The sequence below is a fragment of the Acomys minous genome (genome assembly GCF_964271855.1).
Source record: "Acomys minous genome assembly, chromosome: 2".
In the NCBI taxonomy this organism is placed as follows: Eukaryota; Metazoa; Chordata; class Mammalia; order Rodentia; family Muridae; genus Acomys; species Acomys minous.
Genome location: NC_140484.1, coordinates 133,180,874 through 133,205,311, shown reverse-complemented (window position 1 = coordinate 133,205,311; position 24,438 = coordinate 133,180,874). Strand labels below are relative to the sequence as shown.

The following is a 24,438-nucleotide window of genomic DNA, read 5'->3' as shown; positions in this document are numbered from 1 at the left end:
CATTCATTTAGACGCAGAGTCCTACATTTAAACCGTCTGGGCAGAGGGACCTAACAGAAGCAGGTGAGGGGAGGAAGAAGTTGACGCCCCAGTAACCAGAACAACTTTAGACTTGCCAGACTGCGGTAAGGGGGGTGACGGGAAGGGGGGGGGATGGCGGGCGGTTGCTCTAGGGTAGATCATTGTTGCCGCAGGAAAGACTTAGGCCTTCCTGGTCTGAAGGGTGGAGCAGCCACAGGTAGGAGTTGGAGGTGGTGGAAAGTTGAGGGCGTTCCCGTGCGTGCAGCACCTTTTGTGCGGGAGGCCAAAGAAAGGGCAGAGTGTTTGGCAAAGCAAGCGGGGAGGAAACGCCAGTAAACTAGTAAAATCTTCCTAACTTACATGGTTGGTTGTGGGTGGATGGGTTTTTATTTCTACAGAGCTCGGGGACAGCGGGGAATCCGGCCCGCAGGGGGCGCAAGAGCCACGTACCCTGAACGCCCATACCCAAGAAGTGGGGGAGAGGAGTGCAGAAATGAGAGGTTGCCAGGACCTAGAGGGTAGGTGGGGGCGTGGCAAATAGGGAAATGACAGGGGGAGTAGTGTGTAATGATCTAGAGAGGTGAGATTTCTAGAGCAGCATGGGGGCGTGGCGGGAGGGGAGGCGGTTAGGGACAATCAGAGAGGGACAGGACACAGGGAGGTGGGATATAGGTGGAGCTTTTGGGAGAGTGAGGGGCGGGACATGGGCGTGGTACAGCGGGATTCGCCGCTGAAGGATGGGTAAAGGGCGTGGTCTGAGCAAGGTGGGGAGCCACAGGCGCTCGGGTGGGCCTGTCCCGCCCACGTCTCCCCAGGTCCCACCTCTTTTCCGGCCAGATGAGTTTGTGCGTGTACCTGAGTATCGGTGTGTACCTGAGTTGTGGGTCTTGGGTTGCCATGTTGGAGCCCCTGGTGGCAGAAGTCCCTGCGTGAAAGAGGCTGAACCGCGGTGGCTGCATTCTGTGAAGTTGTCCCCTCTCAGAGCTCCCGTGGGTCTGAATGAATCCCCGGAAAGGATCAGCCCGAGGCTTTCCCTACGGACTCCTTTAGAGGGTCGTTTCGGTCTACAAATGTTCAAGCATCTTGTTTCTCCTTCGGCTCCTCCCCAATCCCCCCCCCCCCTCCAGTGTTCCCAGCCTCGCGCGCTCTCGGAGCCCACCCCCTCTTTTGGGCGCCAGGCCCCGCCCCCCGCCCCCTTTCCTCTGCCTCAAAGTTTATTTGCAACAAAAGGGAGCAGAGAGTGAGCAGCTTAGGGGGAGGGAGAGAGATCCGGAGCGGGAGCTCAAGGTGGGGGCCAGTCGGCCGCTTTGCTTCTCAGGCGGACTTTGAGTACAGGAACCCAGCCTTGGGTGCCTCGCCCGCCGGGCTGCAATGCTCCTGGGCGCTCCCGCAGAGGCTAAAGCTGGGCCTGGGGTCGCCGCTGGGGCGAGAGGGGCCGCCCAGGATGGAGCTGCTGCGGCCCGCAGCCGCAGAAACTTGATCCTCGCTTGATTAATCTCCGTTCAGGACTCCGCACCCTCCCCCCCAGCCGCCGCACGCTGCGGGTGCAGGACCCAGGCCCTCGGACCGCGGCCACTGCGCGCCCTCGGAGCGAGGGTGCAGGGGGGGTTGGCCGCGGCGCCCCGAGGCCAGCCCCCCCGGAGTAACTACCGCCACCATGGCGGACGGGTCACCCCGGCCCCCACTTTATCGCAGCGTTTCGTTTAAACTGCTGGAGCGCTGGAGCGGCGGACCCGGGCCGAAGGAGGAGGACGCGGACACCCCTGGGTTGCGGCGCCGAGCTTCGTGCCGGCCAGCCGCGGCAGTCCCGGGCCAGCCCTCCCGGCGCGTGTCCAAGCTGGCGTCGGGGCCCCCGGCCGCCCCCGCGCAGCCGCGCCCGCTCCGCAGCCTCTCGCCATCGGTGCGCCAGCTCTCCCGACGCTTCGACGTCCCGCGTCTGGACGACGACTCCACTGGTGCCCGGGACGGGGGCTGCTCCCCAGGCACCCCAGAAGAAGCAGCGGAAGGCGCTGAGCGTGGGGCCTGGCCCAGCGTCACCGAGATGCGCAAACTCTTCGGCGGCCCGAGCTCCAGGCGACCCAGTGTGGACTCTGAGGCCCTAGGGACGATCAGCCCCGACGGAACTTCGTGGGAACCCCCAGTTCGCGAGTCCCGGCAGCCTCCGACGCCGCCTCCTCGAACGTGCTTTCCACTAGCAGGCCTGCGTTCGGCTCGGCCGCTGTCCGGGCCAGGGATCGAGGGGAGGCGACGGCAGCACCAGCAACAGGAGCGGGCGCAGCGTCCGGCGGATGGTTTACATTCTTGGCATAGCTTCTCCCAACCGCAGGCCGGGGCCCGGGCCTCCTCCTCCTCCTCCATTGCCTCCTCCTATCCTGTCAGCCGCAGCCGGGCTGCTAGTTCCAGCGAGGAGGAAGAGGAGGGACCGCAGCCGCAGCTTGGGCCTCAGAGTCCGGCCTTCCACAGCGGCCACTCTTCGGGCAGTGATGAGGACCCAGACGGTGAGGATGGCCATCGCTGGAGAGGGAAAGGGCTCAGGCCGGAAAGGTCTCTGTTGGTTCAAGGCTGCAGCCAGGACAGTGACGAGCTAAATCTTGGGGGCTTGGGATCAGCAGAGGGTGTCAGGAGTCCCGAACCTCCGACGTCTCCAAGAACCTCTATGGAGGAGGGACTCCGGGAATGGGGTCCTGGCACGCAGCCATGCGTCTCAGGTCCTCAAGAGAGCATAAGGCCTATGTCCGACACTGGGGGGGCACCTTTCCGTGTGGCTAAGGTGAGCTTTCCTGCCTACCTAGCCAGCCCGGCTGGCTCTCGAGGTAGCAGTCGCTATTCCAGCACTGAGACCCTCAAGGATGATGATCTATGGTCTAGCCGCGGTTCTGTGGGCTGGGGTGTATATCGCTCCCCAAGTTTTGGAACCGGAGATGGGCTCCTTCTGCGGCCCCAGACTAGGTCCCGCACTAAGGGACCTGTAGGCACCACCAGGCCTCTGAGGGATGGAGGATTGGAGCTCCACAAGAACCGACAACGCAAGTCCCTGTCAAATCCAGATATCGCGTCCGAGACCCTGACGCTGCTCAGTTTCCTGCGCTCAGACCTTTCAGAGCTGAGGGTCCGAAAGCCCAGTGGGGGCCATGGCAACAGCCTCCTAGATGGCAGAGACTCACCAACAGCAGGCAGCCCAGTGGAGCAACCTGCGTCTATGCCATCCCAAAGTCCAGCATCACCCACCACCCGACCCACCCTCAAGGACCTGACAGCCACCCTGCGCAGGGCAAAGTCATTTAGCTGCTCAGAGAAGCCTATGGCTCGGCGCCTGCTCCGCACCAATGCCTTGAAACCCAGTTCCTCTGAGCTGCTTCTGGCAGGCTCTGGGGCAGAGGACGATCCATTGCCACTCGTGGTCCAGGATCAGTATGTGCAGGAAGCCCGTCAGGTGTTTGAGAAAATACAGCGTATGGGTGCACAGCAGGATGATGGAAGTGATGTCTGCCCTAGAAGTCCCAACTGGGCAGGGGACATGACCCAAGGGCAACGGTCTCAGGAGGAGCTCTCTGGCCCAGAGTCCAGCCTGACAGATGAGGGCATTGGGGCAGACCCCGAGCCTCTTGGTGCTGCCTTTTGCAGCCTAGATCCTGCAGGAGTGTGGCGACCTCTTTCTTCAACCTCAGCTCAGACGAACCACCACCATGGGGCTGGGACAGAAGACAGTCTGGGTGGGAGGGTCCTTGTGTCTCCTGAGACCCCTCCAACACCAGGTGCCCTCCGCAGGAGACGAAAAATCCTGCCCTCGGGCCCTAGTGGAGCTGAACTGAGCAATGGGGAAGCAGGTGAGGCTTACAGATCTCTGAGTGACCCTATTCCACAGCGCCATCGGGCTGCCACCTCTGATGAGCCTTCTGGGTTCTCTGTAGACAGCAATCTTCTGGGCTCACTGAACTCTAAGACAGGGCTTCCAGCGACCCGAACTATGGATGAGGGCCTGACCAGTGGCCACAGTGACTGGTCTGTGGTCAGTGACGAGAACAAGGACTTTCAGGAAGTCATTCAGAGTATTGTTCAGGGACCTGGTGCCTTGGGGCGGATGGGAGAAGACAGGGTTGCCGGCAAGACCCCTAAGAAGAAATCTCTGAGTGACCCCAGTCGCCGTGGGGAGTTGGCTGGGCCTGGGTTTGAAGGCCCGGGAGGGGAGCCCATTCGAGAAGTGGAGCCCATGCTGCCTCCATCCAGCAGCGAACCCGTCCTTGCAGAGCAGTGGGCAGAACCAGAAGACCCTGGTCCTGCCAGGGGCAGGGCACAGTCCGAAAGGGTTCTTCCTGCCCCGCCTGCCTCCTCCACTGCCCACCATGACTTCCATCTTGACCCCAAGCTGGCCAATGTTCTCTCCCCTCGCCTCACCCGCCGAGGTTCCAAGAAGCGCCCAGCCCGGAGCAGTCACCAGGAGCTTCGGAGAGAGGATGGCAACCGGGACCAGACTGGTACCCTGACACAAGTCCGGTCCTCCTCCAAACATGTTCGCCATGCCAGTGTACCTGCCACCTTCACTCCTATTGTGCCTGAGCCTGGGACATCTGTGGAACCCACTGTAGCTGTGCCAGAGCCTGTGGGCTTTCCTGCTCGAGGCCATCCCACACTGCAGGCACCATCCCTTGAGGATGTCACTAAGCAGTACATGCTGACCCTTCACTCTGGTGACGTTCCTGCCCCAGGTCCTGTGGACCTTCCCTGCTTGCCTCCCCCTACACCAACCTCTGCTGAGACCAAGTCCCCTGGGCCTGCCAGGCCAGCTCCAGATGAGCCTGCCCCAGCGAGCAAGTGCTGTAGCAAGCCACAAGTGGTAAGTCCACTGGAGGGGAAATTTGGGGAAGGGGTCCTGAAAAGTCACAGGCACCAATCCGAGAGGCGCTTTTGTGTGTACTCAGTGGACTGGTGTCCAGGCCCAAAGGTGTTTATTTGTTCTGAAATAGCATTAATGCCACCAGGTTCCTGTTAACTCAGGACCTGAAGAGCCTTCAGGATGCTGCCAGGGTCAAAGGGTCTGTTTGCCCCAAGGTGTTCTGGTGGTGGTTGTAGAGGTCCTTGGGATGGTTCATTTGTTATAAATGCGCTGGAAGTGGGGGTGGTGACATTCAGCCAAGGCTCGGGCCTCAACATCCAGCTCTCTGCTGATCTGGTTTTCAGGTCACGGTTAACATGCTTTTGCCTTCTGGTCTTTTCCAAGGCCTGGGAGACTTACGAGTGGTACCGGCCTTGCTTTAAGGAGCAGCAGAGGCTCTCGGGGTTCCAATGCCAGTCTTGTCTAGTTTTCTGACATTGGCCCCTCTTGTGCCTTAACCTTCCCCATCTATAAAACTGGGGTGTGGGTGAGTTCCACCTAGGTGGTGGTGTGCAGAATTGGGAGAGCCTGTGTTGTGAACGTGGGTGGGCTACGGGACCAGCGCCAACACACCCCTCTTCAGTTAGAGGGACTTGAGGCTAGAGTCGCGAGGGAAGTGTGGTGACAGACAGGTTCTGCTGAGGCTAGGCAGCAACGGTCCTTCAGAGGGTTTGAGAGCAGTTCTGGTCCCTGTACACAGGCCTGCCTCCGTGAGTCAGGGTGATGCTCTGGCCCCTCATCCTGCCTGCCTGCATCTGTTCACCTTCCCACCTCCTGCTTCCTGTTAATACCAGGCCTGGAGTGGGGGAGTGTAGGGGGGGGAATGGATTCATTCTCATCCCCTACAAAGCTCTCACTTCTCTTATCTTGCCTCAGCTATGCCTGGGTTTTTGGCTATGGATTCAGACTGGCTCTAGGCAACATCTGTCAGCCCTGGCATGGAAGAGTTGCAGCTAGATTTGCCGCTCTGGGCTGGAAACTGAGCTTACGGATGGCCTGGGGTTATGTCAACTGCGGCCTGCCTCAGCTCCCACTGCGTTGCTGACTTCAGAAGCCGGGAAACCCTACACCCTGGACTAATTTGGTCACTTGGCTCCTCAGAGCTCTTAAGGGCCCCCTCCAGTTCCCTGTCTCAGACTTTCTCGCCTCCTTTCTATTCCCCAGGTCCCAGCTCGGCTCTCCCTCATGGAGGTGGCAGGGATGGGCAGACAGGGGGTGGGCAGGGGGGAACTTTTGGATCTGGCTTTCCTTCTGACACCCCATTAGGGCAGCCTGAGCACCAGAGCCAGCTCTGTGCTTGGAGGATGGGGGAAAGGAGTCCCGGATTTCTTTTCCCCGGATTTCTTTTCCGTGCGATGGTTTCCTATGGGAGTACAGTGGAATTGGAGCAGCATCCAGGAAATTAGGGAGTCTGAGGGACAGACACTGAGCACAAGGGGGAAGAGTGTCACAGGGCTGGCTTCTGTCTCCTCTCCCAACCCCCCCCCCCCCATTCTCCAGTGATCTCCCTGCCTGGGAGCTGTGATATGGAACAGTCCTCTGTATACAGGCTCCTCCTGGCCCTGCAAGAGGCCTTCTCTGACATTTCAGGTCCTCCCACTTCTCCAGGCCCAGCTGGGTGTCCCCTGTCACCTGTCAGAAGAGAGGAGGCTGGGCCTGTAATTAGAAGAACCAGACTAGGTAATCTATCCGCAGAACCTGTCCCATCCGTGTCATGTGGGTCACTCTCCTTTTCTGGAAAACGGGGATAATAGGCTATGCCCATAAGGCTCTGTAGGTGGGTGGTGGTGTGACCATTCTCAAACAGGCTTTGCTGCCCCAGCGGCTCCTCGGTGACCTCCTCCTTCCACTGCTGTCTAAGCACAGGTCTCAGTGTCACCTGGTGGACTTCATTAGGCTCAGGAAGCGTTTGGCGTGCTTCATCCCCCACCCCCTCGCGAAGCCTGGGAGTCCTCTCATCTGCTACCTTGAATCTCTTCTTGCTCTCCTTTCCTTCTGACGTCAGAATGATGGGGAGCAGATGTCCTCTCCCCGCCCCCCCTTCCTGCTGGCTTTTCTTGAGCAGACAATGTTCCCTTGTCTCGGTCTTGGGGCTCCAGTCACGATCCTTGCACTGTGGGTGGACATGGTGTGGCTTGGCCTTCAGAGTGAGAGGGGACAAGAGGAGTTGTCCTGTTCTGCTTACAGAGCATAAACCAATGTAAAGTGCTGAGAGGAGAGAACTGGGGTCTCAGAGAACCCCAGACTGGCTCTTGAGAAGGGGGGAGTCCCTCACACTCATGTCTTTCTCAGTTCAGAACCTCCCCCCCCCCCCATGTTGTAAGGAGGCAGGAAGCCTGGTTCTAGGCGGTACTTACCCTCTGGCTCTATGTAGACCTGGGCAGTCCACATAGGACTCAGTTTTTTCCCATTTTTGCCCTGGGGAATTGGACAACCTGATCTCCGCAGCTTTGTAGGCTCATTCTGCAGCCTGGCTAAGGGAATGGGGTTGGGAGAGTAACTAGCTAGCGGGAGAGAAGGCATGCTCTCTGTGTACTGAGAATGAAGGGCAGCTCCGCTATTGGCTCTCCAAGGCTGTGCTGCATGGGCCTTCTTCTGTGTCTTCGTTTTCTTCCAGTTAGGTCCATCGTTGCTGCTGCGTCGTCCATGGACCGCCCTTTGCACCTAGGCATTCCTCTCTGGGGCTTCAGAGTAACCTTAGATAGTTCTTTTCTTCTGCCTGGTACCCCTTTACACTTGGACTGTCTGTAGCCCAGAAGCTGGTGGTGACTTATGGCCAAATTCACGAGACTTTGCCATACTGCAATAGCTGTAACAGCGGCTCCTGCTCATCGCATGCTCGTTTTGTGGCCGACACCAATGGTTTGTTGTCCATGAAAGATTGCATATCTTACTGTTAGAGTCACCGAATCCTAGCTTTATCAGTGTCCTAAAAAGAAGGGATCGATCAAGGGGTCGTTCCCAGTTTCCGAGTGAGACTGGCCTGCTGTCTGAGGAGGGGCATTAGTGGGGAGCAGTTGGGGGGGGGGCATCACTGACACGATGTATTGTAAGCCTGAATGTGTTCGTAGGGCCTGGTGTTGGGTAGGAAGAACTCTGAGACCCAGAAAGAAAGAATGCTGAGCCCAAGGTCACACATACAACAAGACCAGGCAGAGCTGGACCCAAGCCCTAAAACCTCTGGCCTTGTCGCTCTCCCACTTAGCAGCAGCCCTGGCACCCCACCTCAGCCTGCCCAGCTGCCCCTGCCTTCTGCAGGCCTGGGCTGCCACCCTGCCCACCACTTCTGTCTAGCTGGCTCCCCTTTGGCAGGGACTTGTGAAGACAAGTTTCCCTCTTGCCCCTTCTTGGCTCTTTGCTGTAATTCCCCCCCCCCATGGAAACTGCTTCTGTGGGGGGGAGGGGGTGGGGTGATAAAGGACATTTGGAATTCTGAGCAGTACCAAATATCTATAATTAATGTCTTGTCACCCAGCAGGAGGGTGGGATGGGGGAGGACAGCAAAAGGGTTGTCCCTTTTCAGGGCTTATTTCCTGCCCCACCTTCTTTCCTAGGACTCTGTGGTATTGGGAGGGGTGGGGGGAAGGGGGTGCTCTCCAGGAATGAGTCTATCCAGCAGGGAAGGGTGGGGGGAGGGAGCAGAGTTGAGTGTGACATTTTCCAGCCCAACATTTCTGGGACCAGCTGGATCTGAGATGCTGCAGCTAATCCTGTCCCCAGCCCCCTCTCCTGATGTAGGGACTTATTCCTCCTGCTTTTCTCCACCCCACCCCACCCCCCATCTGATTGCTAGGGCGGCGCATGCTTCACAGCAGTGAAATGGCGCCATCCCCTGATCTTAGTCTGCGGGCTGGTAGAGGATGCTCCCTGGAGGCCACTCAGCCTGCTCTGAAGCCTTGGAAGCTGGGAGCAAAGACAGGGTTCTAGGAGGAGGCCATGGCATGAGCAGGGGCCAGGAGGAGGCTCTCCCAAGTCAGGCTGTTGCAGTAGAAGTTTGAGTTTAGCGTCATCCATGCACTGGAAAGATGACTTCCCAAACTGCTGGGTCAGGCACCGTTCTAGTGTAGGAAGGGCAGCAGCTGCCAAAGCAGAGGCTTTTATGGACCTTCCAGACTAGCAAGGACACGTGTCTGCAAAGGAGGACACTGTCAGGAAACAGAAGGTTTGGGGGAGAAAGATAAAACAGGGTAAAGATGTTGAAGATGACAGGCTGGGCTGCTATTTTAGATCATGGGGGGTCCAGAGAGGCCTGTGAGAGGAGGTGGTAATGTCTGAGGCCCAGGAGAAGTGAGAGAGTCAAGTAGTATTCTTGGCGTCAGGGTCACACACTGTGGGAAGAAAGGAACGGCAAACTCAAAGGTCCTGAGGAACTGACACTGCGTAGTGTGGAAAGAGTTGAGTAGTAAGAAGTCAGAGGTCAGTGAACAAAAGGTAGAGCTTGTAGGCCAAGTGGGAGGACTTGGCATCTACCTGAAGTGAAAGCCAGGCGGTGTCAGAGGGCTGTGAGTAAGATAATGACCCAAGCTGCTGTGTCACTAGATAGCAGGGTCCAGCGTGGAAGCAGTGAGACCATTCAGGAGGCCACAGAAGAAGTAAGCAATGATGCTAGCCTGGGCTAGCCAGCCATGTGGGAGGAGCCTGAAGCCCAAGCAGTGTAGACATCTAGAACACAAGAGAACAAGGCGCTACTATCTGCCAGGTGTAATGGTGCACGCCTTTTATCCCAGCACTCAGGAGGCACAGGAAGGCAGATAGATCTCTGCGAGTTCAAGAGCAGCCTACATAGTGAGTTCCAAACTAGACAGGGCTATCTAGCAAGACCCTATTTCAAAGGAGCAGGATGGGGGAGGTGGGGCAGGGGTAGCAGCCGGCTACTACCTTCTAGTCCAGCAGCCAGCTAAGTGTGAGACATGGATCACTGAAGAGGGCTGGATGACAAAGCTATCTGCCTGCTGCCCTGGGTAGGGGCGGGGCTTAGTTCAAAGACTAGGAGGGGCACCTCCTGGCCCCAGTGAGGCAGATGGTGGCACTGTGTATAGCAGGTGTTTCCCTCTGCAGCCACTGTCACCCCTACCCAGTTCTAACTTGTGTTAGCTTGTGCCAACCATCTAGTACCAAGCTGGGTGAACTACAGAAGCAGGCTTAGAGCCAGCAGAGGTTTGCCCAGGGCCCCACGGCTCCCTAGGAGTCCTGTCTCCAGGTCACACATCTGCCCCAGAATTCCCAGTGAGTCAAGTTGGCAGAGATGGTGGTAGCAGTCGCGGGGGAAGGGGGAGCCTGTGCTTCCCAGAAAGATTCGTAACCCTGGCACACTCATTGGGAAATGTGCCCAGGAAGCCTGGCGCCTTGCTGGCAGACCCTGAAATGGGGGCCCTGGGTCCCCCGGGAAGCACAAGCTAATCAGAGAGGATGTCCTCCCCACAGGGCCTGATACCCCCACCATTACTTCTCGGGCCTCTGGGGCCTCCCAGGGCTGCTGGGCTCTGAGCCCCAGTTCATGACATGCAGGCCGTTTGAGCCCCCAGATAGCCCTCCAGTAGCTCTAGGGTTCACTAGGGGTGACATGGAAGAGTATGAGGAGGTCTGCCCAAGGAGTTACGACGCTAGGCATGTAGCCAAGTCCCCCCTTTTCCTCCTGTCAGGCCTTAAAGAGTCCCATACCCCTGGAGCCACAAGTGCCTTCGTGGCCTTGAGCCCCAAGATTAAGCCTCCTCCTGGGGCTGCTGGGGCTGTAGCGGCAGTTCTGTGCAAGAACATCTCTTGCAGACCAGGAAGTGCTGTCAGGCTGGGCCTTAGGCTGCTGAGCGCTCTGCCCCACTCACTAGCTGCTTCCTTGTGGGTGTGCCAGGTTCACTCATGGCTTCCCCTACCACAAAAAAGGGCTTTTTTTCTTCCATGGGGCAAGCCATGTGCTCTCTCTGGGGCCTGTTCCTCGGCTAGTGATTCTTATGTATGCGGGGCATTACAGCTGCTAGCTCAGCTTGGGAAAAACACTGTTTTGTTTTTTTTTAAATAAGTTACTTATTTTATGTGCACCGATGTTTTGCCTGCTTGTATGTCTGTGTGAAGATGTCAGAGCTTGGAGTTACAGACAGTTGCGAGCTGTCATATGGGTGCTGGAAGTTGAACCAGGGTCCTCTGTAAGAGCAGCCAATGCTCTTGACTACTGAGCCATCCCCTTTAGCCTCCACTGTTTTGTTGTTTTGTTTTCTTTTTTAACCAAGGGTGCTGGGAACCGAACCTGAGTCCTCCACAAGAGCACTAAGTGCTGTTAACCACTGAGCTATCATTGGGCATGGTGGTGCACGCCTTTAATCCCAGCAGTTGGGAGGCAGAGGCAGGCGGATCTCTATGAGTTCAAGGCCAGCCTGATCTACAAAAAGAGTTCCAGGACAGCCAGGGCTACACAGAGAAAACCCTGTCTTGAGAAGTCGGAGCGGGGGGAAGCAAACCACTGAGCCACTGAGCTATCTCTCTGTCCCAAATCAGCAGACTTTTAAAAGGATCCATGGGCTGCAGAGAGACTTGAGGTGGGAAAAGCACAAACGGGCTGCTGTGGGACAGTGTATCAGTTTCCTGTTGCTTCAGTAACAGAGCACAGGGTCAGTGGCTTCAGACAACTTATTCAGAGTTCCTGAGGTTGGGAGTCTGATATGGGGTTCGTGGAGCTGAAATCCAGCTGCTGGCAAGGCTGTTTCCTTCTTGGGTTTAAGGTAAAAAATCGGTTCCCTCTCCTTTTTCTAGTTGCCAGTGGGTGCCGGTGTTCCTTGGTGTGGAGGACTCGGGTTCGGTTCCCAGCACCCTCATAGTGACTCGCAACAATTCATAACTTCAGTTCCAGAGCATCTTACACTGTCTTCTGCCTTCTTTGGGTACCAGGCATGAACATGGTGCATATGCATACATGCAGGCAAAACACTCATTCCCAGAGCCAGCAGCACAGCATCCTTACACCTCCTCCACCCAGATCTTCTGCCTTCCTCCTTAGGGACCCTGTGATTATGTCCGGCCCACCTGGGCAACCCAGGACACTCAGTGGCACTTGCGAAGTCCCCCTTGCCTTGTAAGATATCATGTTCACCAAGTTCTGGGGACTGGGACATGGGCATCTTGGGTGGAGGGGTGCGGGGGGGGGGGACTATTATCTTGCCTACCTCACAGTTAAATAAGGACCAGGCTGTCAGCTTCTGAAAGGGCCCCAGCAGGTGCTGGTCCTGGGGCTATCTCAGGCCTGAGTCATTCAATCCTACCTTCGCTCTTTCCATGTTTGTCATCTATTTATGAAGCAGTCAACACTGAACCCTTGATGGCCAGTGAGGACACACGGGGAAGGTTTGGATCCAGGGAGTTTTCAGCAAGTGTCCTAGTCCCTAAGGTAGGGTGGGATTCACAGGAAGGCTCAGCCTAGGCCCAGAAGGGCAGGGACAAATGTGTCAGTGAGTCCTTTGGGACTAGGCCTGGCCTCTTGAAGTGGCTATCGGGAGGTTTGCTGACTAGACGTTGAAATGCGGCATCTCCCAGGAGGGCAGTTTGCTGAAGAGCTCAGAGCCAGGGAAAGCAGGGAAAATGAGAGCCTTGGGCGGGAAGGCGGGGGGGGGGGGGGGGGGGGGGGGGGGGGGAGCCGGAGTGGAAGCCAGATGGAGCCAATCCCTCACCAAAGGCAGAGCTGGGCGCTGGGAGTGGGGGGTGGGGGGGTGGGAGTGCGGATGGGGGGGAAGGCAGATGAAAAACTGGGAACTACATGCTGGATATCTTTGCTTCATCCTGAAAGACAAGCACTTAACCACCACCATCACCCCCGCCAGCGCCCCCAGTGTACGAAATGGGGCGAGCTCCGCTCTGCAATGTCATATCGCTAAGATTAAGTGAAGTCATTCAAGAGGTTTGCTACCTAGTAATGCTTGAGAATTGTTAGTTCCACCCAGCTGGCAAGATAGCTCAGCAGGTAGAGGCGTTCGCCACCAAGCCTGACGGACCTGAGTTTGATCTCTAGACCTCCCACTGTAGAAGGAGAGAGCCAGCTCCCACAAGTTATATCCTCTGACCTGTATAGGTGGCTATGTGTCACGCGTGTGCACACAAATACCTCAACGCGATAATTTTTTAAAGACAATCCCAGCCCCTCCCTTTGTGTCTGAGATCCTAGGATATGAGTCTGAGATTCTGTGATTCAGCCATGTAACAGAGGACAAAGCACCAAATGGCTCAGTAGCCTGGACATTTGGAGTTGGGGAGGAGGGACAAGGGACTGCCCTGAAGAGTTGCCCACAGGCCCCCTCTCTCTCTGGTTCTCCCTCTTTTGTTCCCAGCAATCTCAACTACAGCTTGCCTGGGGTGCCTGAGCATCTTTGAGAGGCCAAGCTAAAGCCTTCCCTGGCTAAGAACTCCAGGCCCCCAAGGACTCTCTGCTTTCCTTTTCTGGGACCAGAGTCCGTATGCCTGGTGGGCCAGCTCTGCCTGGCTCGCTGGGTGATATTCAATAATGTTAATATTTAACATTGGGCCTCAGCCGTGAGCCTCAGGTGGAGTTATTGAGGAACTGTGAAAACAAAAAGATGATGTTCACAAAACCTTCAGCCAGGATCCCAGGACTAGACAGTTCACAGAGATGTGGCCGTTTGGTGTGTGCTTGGCGTTGTCACGCGCAGAGGCTGGAACCCTGTAGTCACAACATGAAGTGTCCTGACCACCACCGCCACCTCCCCTCCCCCCAAAGAACCCAGGCCTCTTAACTTGATTTTGTTGGTTAATTTGAGATTGACACCCTTTGTCTTGGGATTCTGGGGCCAGGGAGAGGCAGGCAGGTCTGGGCCAGTGGGAACACTGGGGGGGACCAAGGCAAGGGAGCAAGTGCAAGGTTGGTGTCGGTTTCCTGTTTATTGGTTCCCAGGGGGTGACAGGCCCTGCTCTTTACAGCACTGTGGAGCAGGGGAGAAGGAGACCATGCTCCTGGCTGCCAGCCAGCCCCAGAGCTGGGCCTCCTGGGACTGCCGAGACCCCGTTCCCCCACCCCTGGACAAACATTCAGTTCTTTCCCAGGACGGGGCACTGGAGGTTAAGGAACAGATGTGGAAGGGAAGGGAAGATGAGAAGGACCCTCCCCCCCACCTAATAAAAGTCCTGCGCACTCCATCTTTCTTGCCTGCTGGTTCTGGTTCTGGTTCTGGTTCTGGTTCTGGTTCTGGTTCTGGTTCTGGTACATCGTTGTCCCCCTGGGTAGGTGTGCTTCAACACCAAAGCCTTGGCACACCAGGAGGCCAGAAGGAAGAAAAGAAGGGCTAGGGCCTTGGGTGCCAGGGTTGCCCATCTGGAAAGACTCTAGACATCAGCTTTGTCTTCCTCCGCCCCCACCCCCATCCGCACCCCACCCCAAACCCCATCCGCACCCCACTCCCACCCCAAACCCATCCTTATCCCCCCCAACCCCCACCCTAAACCCCATCCTTTTCCCACCCCAACCCCAAACCCCATCCTCACCCCACCCCCACCCCAACCCCCATCCTCATCCCCACCCCCACCCCAAACCCCATCCTCTCCCCACCCCCACCCCTGCCCCAACCTCAACCCCCACCCCCACCCCCTGCTTTATTAAGAAAGTGAGACCCTTGACACCCTGTGGTAGTGAAACAAATTCAGGAACCCTCCCTATGGCTCTCACCATTGCACAACCCAGCCTGTGGATTGCCGTGTGTGTGTGTGTGTGTGTGTGTGTGTGTGTGTGTGTGTGTGCGCGCGCGAGCGCGTGCGTGTGTGTGTGTGTACAGTTACCGAGAATTCTGGAGGGGAAGTGATGGGGTCCACTGGCATTTGAGAGAATTGGTCAGAGCCAGGGCAGGAAAAGAAAGCCATTGTATGTCTCGGAGGCCAATGGAGCTCTCGTGTGACCAGCACATGGAGAGAGACTGTGTATATGTTAAGGCCAGCTTGAAGGCCTTGGGTTTCAGCCCCAGCCCGAGGCAGTAGGAGCCATGGAGGGTAAGGAGCTGAAGGCTGACTGCCAACTTTGCTTCCTGATGGTGCCCTGTGTGTGTGTGTGGGGGGGGGGGTGACAAGGCTGAGCCAAGGGGTACGGGGGATTGCCAAAAGAGGCCTGTGGAGAGAGAATTTGGAGGTCCAGTCTAAGGGTTTGAGTTCTGTGAAAAGCTGGAATGGGGAAGTGGCACCCCCCTTATGTACCTGAGTCAGGAAATGTGGCAGTGGGGTGAGATGCCCCTTCTCCCACGTAGAACTTCTCTCTGCATTCTGGGAGGGTGAGGGGCCTGAGTCCAGCGTACCCACCGCCCAGCTTCAGACTTCTGCTGGACAGGAGTCCCCTGCCACTCAAAGGGTTCCCAGGCTACACCTCCAATCCTAATGAAGGGAGTTATGGTGGGGAGCAGGCTGACTTGCCCTGTTGGCTCTGATCTAGGCTGTCACTCGCTTCAGTGTTCCGGTCTGTGAAGTGGGAATTCGAGGTATGGTTCCTGAATATTCAGGCTCTCAAGAGGTGGGGGGGGGGTGGAGTAAATTGTGTGGCGATTAGTAGGCGGCCTGGCAACACTATCCGCAGTGGGGTCACAGGTCAAAGCTAAGAACCCTTGTGAGATTTGTCCTTGGACCTCAGCAGTGCTGGGCTGTGGCCCTGAGGAGGTCTTGGGAGAGAGCCGGGTAGACGCTAAAGGGAGAAGAATGACTTAGATTTGCCGTGGGACCTGAGCCTGTTTCCCCATCAGAGGCCTGAGACCCCTGATAGCTCCTTGCTGCTCACAGAGCCTCCTCTCCACTCTTGCCTGAACCAGCCGCTTACAGGCCTCTCCCCAAGGCCAGCGGGGGCGTTGCCTGGGGCGGGTGCGGAATTTCCGAGGGAATGGCTAAATTCAGCCCCAGCTAAAAATAGTCCAGGGCCTGGCCCCAAAGCTGGAGGAGGAGGAAGGAGAGGAGGAGGAGGAGGAGGAGGAGGAGGAGGAGGAGGAGGAGGAGGAGGAGGAGGAGGCGGCGGCAGACCAAAGTAATTCCCAACTACCTTCTTGTTTTATCTATATCATCACCTGAGTCTGGGCCTCTTGTGGACTCCCAAGCTCCTCATCCCTTCCTCACACCACCTTCTCTTTTCTGGGGGTTCCTTCCCCGCCCTCCGTCCTTCACCTACTCTGGCTCCTGAGTTTGTGCCTTGTTTGTCTCTGACGAGACCCCTGTATAGGACGGCATCTCTCAGCTTCCCACCTCGGGGGGGACACACAGCTGCAGCACCTCTACCGAGCCAGCTGGGCCACACACTTGGAATGTTCTAGGGTACGAAGATGTGAGTGGGAGCCCCTGGGTCACCCAGTGACTCAGTGCTCAGCTCTGGTCAAGTGGCTGCCCATGCCAAACCTTCCTGTTCCTGGCACACAGTGAAATGTCAGTGTACATCTATTTATTAAATGAATGATGTGTACAGGCTCGAGGAAGCCAGCCCAGCCCAGCCCTGGGGATGCTTTGCCTCAAGCTTCCCTGAGCTCCCCTATACCTATGTCAGCCTTATATTCACTTTTTAGTGAACCAAGCTGGCACAAGGGCTGTAGGGGCATGATAGCAATCAAACCCTAGGGTTAGAGAAGGCAAGATGCCTGGCCCGGATCTCAGAGGCATGAGTAGTGGGATTTGGTCTAGGTCGAGGCTGGGGTCGATTCAAGGCTGGGGAGTTAGTTTCCTCAAGTCCACAGCAGCCGACTGTGGGCTCAGGTCAGGGTGAGAATGTCACAGCAGAAAAGCTTGCCAAGCGTTTGGCCAGACACAGGTCTGAGCACTTCTGTTCTTCCTAAATTAACTTATATTCAATGCTGGGGATCTAACCAGGGTCTCCTGCACGCTAGGCAAGTGCATTTTGTATGTACTTATTCACAACAGCCCTGTGGGCAACCAGGACTGCCGCTCTGCGTGTGGCTGAGCCTTAGCACAGCACGATGACTAGCCCACAGCTTGGGACAGCTGCGTAACTGGCCAAGAGGGAGCTCAGCCCTAGAGCTCTAGCATCTCAAGGTGTTCACTGGGTTCCTGACTTCTAGCACTGCTGTCGCCATGGTGAGCTCAGGATGGGGCAAGATGTGTCCACTGGAGCCCGTGGCCCCAGCTCCAAGGAGCTAGCAACACAGCAGCTGCTCCGTAAATATTAGCGACTGACTCCCCTGTCCTGACAGGCTGGCGACAGGCTGCAGAAGGAATGTGTGGGCCCAGGGACTCTTCTGTTGGTGCTGGGGCATCGCTGAGTGGTGTGGGGTTCCCTGCTGGCGGAGACAGCTCTGGCTCAGGAGGTTTTTGGGAAGGTGCTGAGATGAGATAGCCAGCTAGGGGAGAGAGCGGGTAGGCCCAGCAGGGCTGGCACAGTCCTGTCTGCAGTATCTGGAAAGCAGATCTCTTGGGCCATGGCCGGCGTGACTCAAATGGAGACCAAAAAAACCTTCCATATTTGGATAAAGAGCCCAGAGAGGCCCAGGCTGACTCCCCCACTCAGGCCTCCTGCCCGGCTTCTTTTGGGCCCCCAGGCCTGAGCCCTGTCTCTCACCACATACTCCCCTCCTCTCTGTCTTCATGCTACCTTCTGTGTGGCCAGGCCTAGGCTGCGGGGGCTGGGTCCCGTGCTAGGGCTGGACACGAAGAGAGGAGCCCCCCCCCCCCCGCCAGGAAGCCCAGGCTGGGAGGGTAAGCATGACCCCCAAACCGTTCCCTCACTGAGGGGTGCCTTGACAGCAGATCCCATTCCCTTCTTCAACACGAAGAAAGCCAGAGATAAACAGCATGTACACGCATCAAGTACACATTCTGTACACTCCTTTTAGGTCCCCAGCAGGTTCCCAGACCCACAACCTCTGTCAGAAGTAAGGATCCAGCCTGGTTCTCCTCAGATCTTCCTTCCAGCATGCTCAGACAGCAGCAATATTGGAATAACTAGACACCATGCAAGCACGTGACACATCCTTTTGGAGGGTACCTATGGAGTCATTTGTCCCTCTGCAGAAGTCTCTGGACACTGGACAGGGTACTGGGCTGGGCAGTAGACTCCAGAGCCAGGACAGCGTGGAAAGGGGCCCTCATTCCCACGGGGGAGCCCCGCTCGTTCCCCGTGATTGGTGGGCTGCCTCACTGCTCACTGCACTCCCACTCGTGACTTCTCTTTTTTTCTCTTTTTAAGTTTTTGAAATGAGAGCACACCATGTAGCCCTGGATGGCCGGCAACTCCGAGTAGACCAGGCTGGCCTCAAGCTTGCAGAGATCTACTTGTCTCTGCCACCAGAGTGCTGGGATTAAAGTCGTGGGGCCACCATGTCTGGTTTACTCCTAATTTTTCTAATCAGTCCTGGTAATTAACTCCTGGATCGGCTTCAGCCGCTGTCCACTGGGTTAGCCTGTGGCTACAGCTTGAACAGAAAAGGACTCCAGTCCCAAGGAACCTGAGAGGCCAAGGCAGTTAAAATAGGGGCAGCAGGGGCTACTTTGAAGGGCCAGCGGGTCTTGCAAGTCAAAGGGCCCTCAGAGCAGAAACAACTCTAAAGGCAGAGATCTAGGCTGGAGCAGCTCTGGTGTGTTTGAGGGCTATGCAAGCCAAGGTCCCTGCTCTGGAGACGGGGTCTGTAGGTCCCGCCGAGACTCATCGGCCAGGCCTGAATATCTGGACTTGATCCCGGGCCAGTATTCCTTAGTTTTCAAAAAGAATAAGACCCTTTCTCTAGTGGAGTCCTGGCACAGAGCTGGGAGACAGGCCAGCCATTGAGTTACATGAAGGGCGGGAGTGTGTCTTTTTCGCTGGACCACTTCTCCCCATGCAATGTCCCAGAACTGCCTTGGCTCAGTGGAAGGAAGAGGGAAGAAAGCCCTGGTTGGAGTGGAGAGAGCGAAGCAACCCTGAGCGCAAATCCATCCCTCCAGGTGCTCCAAGTAGGGAGCATGCGGGACTAGGTCCCCTGAGGAGCCTGGCAGAGTACTTCACTTGTTCTTGGGGCTCCTCTGAGCAGGCAATGTCCCCAACCCAGGCCCTTTTAGAGCTAACCTGAGCCAACATGGTCAGGAGGACTGCCCGTGAGAGGGATAAAAGGGTCTGTGTGAGACCCACCACCGCCACCTGGGAAGAAAGCCTTTGTGGGTGGCAGGTGTTGGGCAGCTATCCACACTTTCAGAGCAGGTAACCCGCCTCATTAGAGCTCAGGGGGCAGGCAGTGAGTGACAATATTCTTTAGAAGCCTCAGGAATCTTGGCTTCTTTCTCCTGAGGTGACTTAGGTCAGAAGCTGGAAGGACTTTGTCAGAGTTGAGAGTGAATGAAGTCTGTATGAATGAAGGTTTCTAGGAACCAGCCCTGGGTCTGGCAAGCATGTGGCCCTTTAGGATATGGGCTTTGCTGTCTCAGACGCCTGCCTACCCTACCCTGTTGCCACACAACCAGGCCCCTATTTCTTTAACATTTAACATTGGAAGAAGTTGAGTTAGTGATATAGTATTTTCTTTTAAGATTTGTTTGTTTGTTTGTTTATTATGTGAGCCAGCAGACCAGAAGAAGGCACCAGATCTCATTATAGATGGTTGTTCGGCACCATGTGGTTGCTGGGAATTGAACTCAGGACCTCTGGAAGAGCAGGCAGTGCTCTTAACCTCTGAGCCATCTCTCCAGCCCAGTGATGTAGTCTTGTTGTTGTTGTTGTTGTTGTTGTTGTTGTTGTTGTTGTTGTTTGAGACAGTTTCTCTGTGTAGTTTTGGCTGTCTTGGACTTGCTTGTAGACCAGGCTGGCTCGAACTCATAGCGATCCACCTGCCTCTGCTTCCCGAGTGCTGGCATTAAAGGCGTGCGCCACCACTGCCCGGCTGTGACGTAGTCTTATAATCCCAGAACTCTGAAGGTAGAAACAGAAGGATGAGGAATTCAAGGTCATCTTGGCCAGTAATATAAAGTTATTACTTCAAGGCCAGCCTGAGCACTAGAGACTCTGTGGAAAAGAAAAGAAAAGAAAAGAAAAGAAAAGAAAAGAAAAGAAAAATGCTGGAGCCAGGTGGCTTCCCCCCCTCCTTTTAAATTTTTTTTTTTCAGTCATGTTCATCTTCAGTGCATGAGTGTAAGTCCTTAACCTCACTGTGGTCCCATGTATGGCGTAGGTACACATAAAATGATGATAATGACAGCACCTATTACAGGGTTGCTAGGGGAATTAAATGTGATAATGTCTGGTGGCTGGGCTGGAGGTCAGTGGTAAGCCATAAAGCAAGCTGGACAAGGAAGAGAGTGGTGGCCTGGCCTGCCCAAGGAAGCATCACAGGGCTGGAGAGAAAGACTTTGAGATGGGGGTACTGACCGTGAGTGGCCTAGAGCCATTCGCTAGGGGGGTGAGCAGGGTTTGTGGAAGGCTCTGAAGTCCCCCATACAGCTGTTTCTAGGACAGGGGTTCAGAGCAGGGATGGGACCCTGTGGCCTTGGAGCACTGCCTGACTCTCACTGGTAGACATCCTCACTCTGCTGTGTAGTTACCCATTCCTACCTGGATTAGCTGGCCCACACTCCTTGCTCTGGGGGCCCACAGGAGGGGCATAACTGTCAGTGTCACCGCGTAAATTCTGACTCCAAGGCCTTCCTGCAGTCTGGAGACTCACCTCGAAGCACCAGCCAGTGCAAGCTCAGCCCTGAAGTAAATGGGGATGACCCTTTGGCCTGAAGAAGGCTTCTACCTGCTTCTGAAGAAAGGGCAGAGCCAAGCCTTTCTGCTTGCAAAGTGAACAGCTAGGCTTTCTGGAGAGACCGGGACTCTTAGAGAAGGGACCAGAGACACCAAAGACAGGCTGAGCCCTCAGGTCTGGTGCTATCATTGGTACTCAGTGGCAGCCACCATGGGACCTGGTTCTGTGTATAGGCTAGAGGCACAGCTCCATGCCAGGGATACAGGGGGTGGTGAGCCAGGACAGACATCCTTTAGACTGGGCATCCAAGCAGTCCCTGGCCAGGCGGAAGGAGTGTGAGCAGGAAGAGGCTGTTCACTGCGGAGACCAGACCTGAGCGGCCTTCCATATTCCTTTAGTGCTACACAGTGTTTTTACCATGTGATTACCCAACTGTGTGGTGCCACAGATTAAAGGATACGTAGCTGGGTGTGGTACAGTATGCCTGTAATTCCAGCGCTCAGGAGGCTGAGGCACGAGGATAGTCTTAAATTTGAGGCCAACCTGGGCTACGTAACAAAACACTGTCTGAAAAAACGAAAACAAAACCTGCATAAAGCTGGCCATGGTTGGTAAAGGCACTTGCTGCCAAGTCTGATGACCTAAGTTCAGTCCAGGAATCACATAGGAGAGAAATGTCCTGCAAGTCATCCTCTGACCAAGCATGCGCGCACACGCACGCGCACACGCACACACACACAGAGCAAAACAACAACATGGTAATAAGAATAATAATGTTTAAAAATACAGACTATTTTCAGGTCTTTTGCAAAGGATCTGTAATATATCCTGTTGTTGGAGGAGGAGAGTCCCTGGAGCATGGAATTGCTAAGACATATGTGGATATGGTTTGCATTTTGATGCTTCCTACATGCCACCAGCAGAGTGGAAGGGGCATGACCTTATGACCTTACTAATCTGACATCTGGGAGGTTGCCAGTCCAATAGGTACACATGACGTCACTCTATTCTGGCCCACATTTTTCTCATACTTTGCCTCTGTCTGTTTCTCTCTCTTAGTCGCTGGCGGCTGGCTTAGGCATCTCTAGGAACTTCTTAAACTCCGGAAGGGAGGGCTCTCGTTCTTTGAGTGATGAGTTGCAGATACCTTTTCCTGACTTCGCACCTGATTTTGGTTTTAATTTTTGTAAATTTTAAAAAGTTTTTATTAGTGTGTGTAAGCACATACCAGCGTGTGTGTGTGTGTGTGCGTGTGCGTGTGTGTACACATGTGGCAATCAGAGGGACAACCTTAGCATTAATTCTCCTTTGTCTCCTTTGAGTGGGCTCTGGGGATCAACAGGCTTTTGTCAAAAATTGACATTACCCATGGGGCCATCCTGCTAGCCGGGAAAAGCTTTTATTGTTGTTTTTAAATGTGGTCCAATTTATCAAGCCATTCGTTTTTTTGGCTGCTAGATTTGAAGCCATGGTTAGAAAGTGTCCCATTCCAAGGCTGCAAAACAGTTCTCAATGTTTCTCTGATGGTTCGTGGATTTATTGTTGTTGTTTGTTTGTTTGTTTTGCCTTGCTTTGCTTTGCTTTGCATCCCAGTCTTTGATCTACATGGATTTATCCCATTGTGCCGTGTATGTGAATCATGGCGCCCACTCTCATCTTTGCTTTCCCCCTGTGGCTGTCGTTTTAGCTGAGGAGTCGTAGTGGCTGCGTTATCTTTCTGAAGTGGGTGTGAAGGTCAGTGGGGGAGTGAGTGAGGCTGACTGCCCGAGGGCCAGGGACAAGAAAGATGAGGAAGGACCTGGGGTGGCAGGAGACTTTAGTGGCATTTGGAGGTAAGGGCACAGGTTGGCGGTGCAGCGTTCTCAGCTTCTTAAGTGCTGAATGGTTTTGGATGCATTCCAGCTCCTCTCAGAGCCTCCAGCCCTGTAGCTGGAAGCGGTGGGGGGGGGGGGACCCTGGATGCACCCAGACTGCTGGGCTGACTGTGAGGGAGGAGGTGGGGCACAGAGGGCGGCTTGCTGGGACTTGGCGCAAGTGCACAGGAGGCTGGCAGCTGAACTCATTGTGTTCCTGGGGTGGGCAGGTGGGAAGGCCAAGGGGCGGGCACCTGTTTAAAAATACCCACTGCAGCCTGGCACAGCAGGCCGGGAGGGGCAGGCCCTCTGCCCGCCCTTCAGATCCAGGAATGGCAAGAGTTACCAGGAGCAGACACATTATACTCTGTCTCAGGAGAGTGTGCTCCGTCCAGCCATAGCCATTTTTGGGGTGTCCTTTTGCCCCACCCTCAGTAGGCACCCTCATCTTCTCCAGTGATGCAGGGATGACAGTAGCTAACCCTGCCACTGCTCTGGACTTGGCTTTTGATTTCTAGTGAGTCCTTGTTCCTTGGAGTCCCTAGCTGTCTATCAAAGGGGACAACTGGCCTTGCCCTAGTTGTCTCCCCTATCCATCAGTTAGAATGAAAAAGGGGGATCCTAAGAACTGTTTCTCACTCCCTTTATAGATGGGGAAACTGAGGCCATGGAGGGGCTCTGGATTGCTATCTCCTACTTCTGGGCTGCTGGGCTCTCCTCTCTGCCCCCCAGGATGGCTTATACTAGCTCCCCACCCCCACCCCAGGGCCCCAGTGGTCAAATTCCAGGGCTGCCGTTGCCATGGCAACAACCAGCTCACAAGGCCTCTCCTCTGGGGTTTTCCACAAGGCCCTTGTCCAGAGAGGAGGCAGGAGGGCCTCCCTCCCCTAGGGACTAGGGAGTCAGGAGAGGGGTGGGGAGGAGGTCAGACCCAGCTGGTTTCTCATTTGTTTTCCAAACAAGAAAATGGAAAAGGCAGCTAGCACTGCCAGCAAATGGTTCTCTGTTGTGGCACCGAGTGGGATGGACAGAGGTGACCATCTAGGCAGGGGACTTGGGAGCCACCCAGAAAACCTCCTCCAACTTTACTTGGAGAATCACCCCATAGAGAAACCCTAGACTGGGACTGGAGAGATGGCTCAGCAGTTAAGAGCACTGTTTGCTCTCCCAGGGGTCCTGAGTTCAATTCCCGCAACCACATGGTGGCTCGCAACTATCTACAATGTGATCTGTTACCCTCTCTGGCCTGCAGTATACATGCAGGTGAAACACTGTATACATAATAAATAAATAAATCTTCCCCTGCGCCCCCTCCCCAAGACAGGGTTTCTCTGTGTAGCCTTGGCTGTCCTGGACTAACTTTGTAGACCAGGCTGGCCTCAAACTCACAGCGATCTGCTTGCCTCTGCCTCTGGAATGCTGGGATTAAAGGCATGTGCCACTACTGCCTGGCTATAAATAAATCTTTTAAAATGGGGGCGGGGGGCGGGAAGGAAGAAAAGAAAAACCCTAGACCAAAACCCTTTGGAATGGTAGGGGGAGGAAGATCCTCCTCCTGAGGTTCTATCTTCCAAGGGATAGACAGCCATCCCGTTGGCCTTGACAGTCTAAGCTGGTACCCAGAGACTGGAGGGTCCAGCGCCCCTTGACCTTTCTCCCAGGCAGAGTTCTCCGTAGGGTGAGATGTCCCTGTAGTACCAGTGTGAGCACTTGAGTTCTAGGGGTAGGCAAGCAGAGACTGCCAGAGACTGTCCTGGGGGAGCTGAGCTGGCCATTCTTAGACACCTGCTTTCCAAGAGTCTCTCAGAGCCTTCTTCCTGATGTGATGACACAGCTTATTTATAACAGCCAGTATTTGCTGAGCACCCTCTCGGTTCCTGGCTCTGTGCTACAGAAGTGCTTTCTGTTCTTTGCATTATGGATGAAAAAAACCTTAGTCTTCCTGAGGTCAATTAGCCATCAATAGGCGCCCCTGGCTGTATCTTCTTCTGCCCTGGGCCCTGCTCGCCATCGACACTCTGGTGTCTTCTTCTAGGTGCGCCCAATCTTTCTCTCTCTGTGTATCTCTGTCTCT

The 24,438-nt window shown here is 55.4% G+C and overlaps 1 protein-coding gene across 1 annotated transcript in view; it reads left to right on the top strand.

Annotated features, from left to right (window-relative positions):
* The first annotated feature begins 1,218 nt into the window (after window positions 1-1,218).
* The window catches only part of ARHGEF17 (Rho guanine nucleotide exchange factor 17), a 62,281-nt gene continuing 39,061 nt past the window's right edge, over window positions 1,219-24,438 (top strand). The window contains exon 1 of the mRNA XM_084772936.1: window positions 1,219-4,855. Within this exon, the coding sequence (XP_084629062.1) occupies window positions 1,679-4,855 (3,177 nt within the window). The 5' untranslated portion in view covers window positions 1,219-1,678. The remainder of the gene's footprint in view (window positions 4,856-24,438) is intronic.